The following is a 3,805-nucleotide window of genomic DNA, read 5'->3' as shown; positions in this document are numbered from 1 at the left end:
GAAGCCATTGAACGTAATCATACATGGGAGTTGAGCTCATCGCCAAAAGGTATGAAATCTATTGGTGTTAAATGGGTTTTTAAAACTAAACTTAATGAGCATGGACATGTAGATAAATGCAAAGCCAGACTAGTAGCGAAGGGATATTCTCAAAGGTTTGGAGTAGACTATTCCGAAGTTTTCACACCAGTTGCAAGGTGGGATAGAATCAGACTCATTACGGCAACTGCGGAACAAAGGAACTGGTACATCTACCAACTTGACGTAAAGAGTGCATTTCTACATGGAGAGCTTAGTGAGCTGGTGTATGTCGAGCAGCCACAAGGGTTTGTTAAGCAAGGAGAAGAAGGGAAGGTATATAGGCTGAAAAAGGCATTGTATGGGCTAAAGCAAGCTCCAAGAGCATGGTTCAGCAAGATTGAAAAATACTTTACTGAAGAGGGATTCGAAAAGTGTGACTTTGAACACACCTTGTTCATCAAAACTGAAAACAGAGGTAATATTTTGATTGTCAGTCTTTATGTAGATGACTTAATCTTCACTGGAAACTGTGAAAGAATGTTTCTTTCATTCAAAGAATCAATGAAAAGAAACATTGATATGACTGATCTTGGGAAAATGAGGTATTTTCTTGGAGTGGAAGTGCTGCAGAAAGAAGAGGGAATTTACATGTGTCAGCGAAAGTTCACAAGAGATATTCTTGACAGATTTGGTATGAAGAACAACAATGGAGTGAACAATCCCATAGTACCAGGTGTGAAACTCTCAAAGAAAGGAGGAGGAGCCGAGGTAGACATCACACTCTACAAACAAATGATAGGCACCCTAATGTACCTCACTGTTACACGACCTGACTTGATGTTTGCTGTATGTCTGGCTAGTCGATACATGTCTGCACCTACTGAAGCACATTTTCAGGTAGTAAAGAGGATTCTTCGATACACTAAAGGTACAATGGAGTTTGGAATATTATACAGACGAGGAGGAGATGAGAAAGTGCTATCATATATAGATAGCGATTATGCCGGTGATCTAGATGATCGCAAAAGTACATCAGGTTTTGTTTTTTTAATGTGTGGAGGAGCCATTGCCTGGAGTTTAAAAAAACAGCCCATTGTTGCTCTGTCAACCACAGAGGCCGAATACATAGCAGCAGTATCATGTGCAACTCAAGGAATTTGGATGAAGAGAATACCTGACAAGATTGGAAAGAATCATGATGATTGTATTGTGATTAGATGTGATAACAGTTCTACAATTCAACTTTCAAAGAATCCGGTATTTCATGGTCAAAGCAAGCACATCGAGGTAAGATTTCATTATCTGAGGGATCAAACTAGAGAGGGAAGAGTGAAGCTGATACATTGTGGAACACAAGATCAAGTAGCCGATATTATGACAAAGCCACTTAAGCTCGACACATTCACAAGATTAAGGAAGATGCCAGGAGTGCTGGAGGTTCCTAATTAAACTGCTCTGCTCTCAGCATGCAGTTTAGGGAAGGATTTGTTAAGGTCTGTAGTTGAATAATGTAGTTTGTTAGGGTTTTACCAAGTCTTTAGTTGAATAATTCAGTCCTATATTGTAGGAGAACTGAGTAGTAGTTGATTGCTAAATGTTAGGATTTTTCAGTTGTACTTAGGCTAATTAAGAGAAGCAAAACATCAATAAAAATAATTATGTTTTTCATTCTAAATTCATTGTTACAGTTCTGTTCTAACAACCTTTTGAATCAAATTCTTTAGAAACTTAAAAATCTTAAAGCCTTTAAACCTTATACAATAGATATATTCGGCCAATTTTAATTAACAAAAGCAAAGTAGCATCGATCCATACAAGTCCAAAACAATGAAAATCTTAAAGCTATTGTCATAATTTAATAGATCTACCAAGTTAGTAAATAATCATCTTGAACAGGAAAATTATGAAAAAGAATCGTTTTATTATTGCTATATATTTACACATATAATTTCCATGTACAAGTGTATCTATATCACTACAAAATTTTGATTCACATAAAAGTTGTACTAATGGTTGAGGGTATTAAGAAGTGAGACTCTGATTTTAATGAGATGCCTAAACACAAACTCAAGTCCTTCTTCAAGGTCTTGAATGCAACTTTCTGTTTTCTCCAAGTGGTTTTGGAGATCCTTGACGCCTTCAACTTTTTTGGTCTTGGTAAATACAAAAGATTGCAATGCTACATCCACTTGGGAAAATTCACTTTCATCTGTCAATAGTGAGCAAGCAACTTTTTTCGGTTGAATTAGCTTAGAAATGGAACTCCAGCTGTTTGACTTTGATCGTGTGGTGCCTGAGATAAATTGCAGTATTGTTTCAAATGTAGAAAGTGTAGCTACTTCAACATCTTGTAATAATCTAATCAAAGCTACTGTTTGAGGATCTTTGTTTGTAGATAACATGTTGCAACTTTTAGTATTACCCTTCAAATTTCTCAAGGCTTTGGAGATGGCTTTTTTCACAACCTTTCTAGATGTCAAAAATTTCTTAGCTTCTGCAATGACCTCCGCTCCACCTCCTCTTCTTCTTATGATGGATTGAAGTTCCCTTGTGCATTCTTTTGTATGAATTACAGCATCTTTCGCTGCACTACACACATCTAAGAGCCTTAAGGATCCATCCAAAAGATTATTTACCCAATTTTCTTGATGCTGATCATGGATCAGTGCTTCTTGAGTATGAGGAAGCTGAATCAAATTTTCAACACACTCGATCAAATCTCTCAAGCCTCCAATCTTATGGCATAGCAATGATGATGGGGAGGTTTCATTGGAAGACCTTAATAAGGCCTCCAAATGTTGATTGCATTTAAGAATGAGTGGGTGTGGTCTAGAAGGCAAGCTGATCGACCGACCATGGAAATTGGATTTTGTGTTGAAAGGAGAAGAAGCTGCCATTTCCTTTTTCTTAAAGGGAAGAGAAAGAGAAGCCTTGATATGAATGTTGAATTGAGTCTGTTATTTTGCAATGGCATCTTCTCAATATATATTATAGGTGTTAGGCGACATAAGGAATCACATATCGATGAGGCCAACTACTCTAGATTTGGATCCAGACACTATTACATAAAAGTTAGAGCCGTGTCTCCTCCAAGGAATCTCCCCAACTCATACTCTGTCGCATTTGCATGATTATAACATTTCAATGCAGCGTTCCAACAAAAAAATGTGTTTTAATCATAAACCCGCGTAATACTTTTGTGATTCTAAAGCAACATCTGTTGGAGGAACATGACTCACACCACCCCCATGATCAAAACAGATATTGACAAGTTATTTATAAATGCTTCTCATCATACAAACACATGATCCACTTTCCATGTTCATGCACTCCCATCACATGCATGCCCCTCGGACTTTAAAATTTGAGTTTTATTATATATTATAGCAGAGGCTATATTAATGTGATTCCCAAGCTTAAAATTAGAGGATGAAAATTAAAAATATGCTTCTTGTCTCCTCTAGTACTTATTTGATATATATATTAAGAATATGTAAACTATTAGGATCACAACTTGTATTCTGATATCCTATAGCTGCTATCCTTATTTTATGAGAAGAGAAGATTGCAGTTGTTGTAGAAACAAACCCCAAAACCTCTCTTCGTGGTCGCAACAACAGCTTATTCGTCATGATCTTTAATAACTTAAACACTCAATGGCTTTCTGGATTTGCAAGAAAGCAATGGTAGGCTGCTCCAATTGACAATCACCCAACAAGCATTGCCACGAGAAACAAGTTGATGAAGTATTAGATGGATCTATGAGACTCTTTAATATTTATAA

General features: G+C 36.7%; 1 protein-coding gene across 1 annotated transcript; it reads right to left on the bottom strand.

The window, feature by feature from the left end:
- Positions 1–1,981: 1,981 nt before the first annotated feature.
- On the bottom strand, positions 1,982–2,946 carry LOC127085876 (uncharacterized). The gene has a single exon (XM_051026431.1). The coding sequence runs from the start codon at positions 2,916–2,918 to the stop codon at positions 2,028–2,030; it is 891 nt and encodes a 296-aa protein (XP_050882388.1). The 5' UTR covers positions 2,919–2,946; the 3' UTR covers positions 1,982–2,027.
- Between the last annotated feature and the right edge of the window lie 859 nt (positions 2,947–3,805).

The sequence above is a fragment of the Lathyrus oleraceus genome, chromosome 5, assembly GCF_024323335.1.
Source record: "Lathyrus oleraceus cultivar Zhongwan6 chromosome 5, CAAS_Psat_ZW6_1.0, whole genome shotgun sequence".
Lineage (NCBI taxonomy): Eukaryota > Viridiplantae > Streptophyta > Magnoliopsida > Fabales > Fabaceae > Lathyrus > Lathyrus oleraceus.
Note: the sequence above shows the minus strand (reverse complement) of the source record. Positions and strands in the feature narration are given on the sequence as shown.

Excerpts from the sequence above, each read along its gene's own strand:
- LOC127085876 (XM_051026431.1), bottom strand. The coding sequence starts at position 2,918 with ATGGCAGCTTCTTCTCCTTTCAACACAAAATCCAATTTCCATGGTCGG.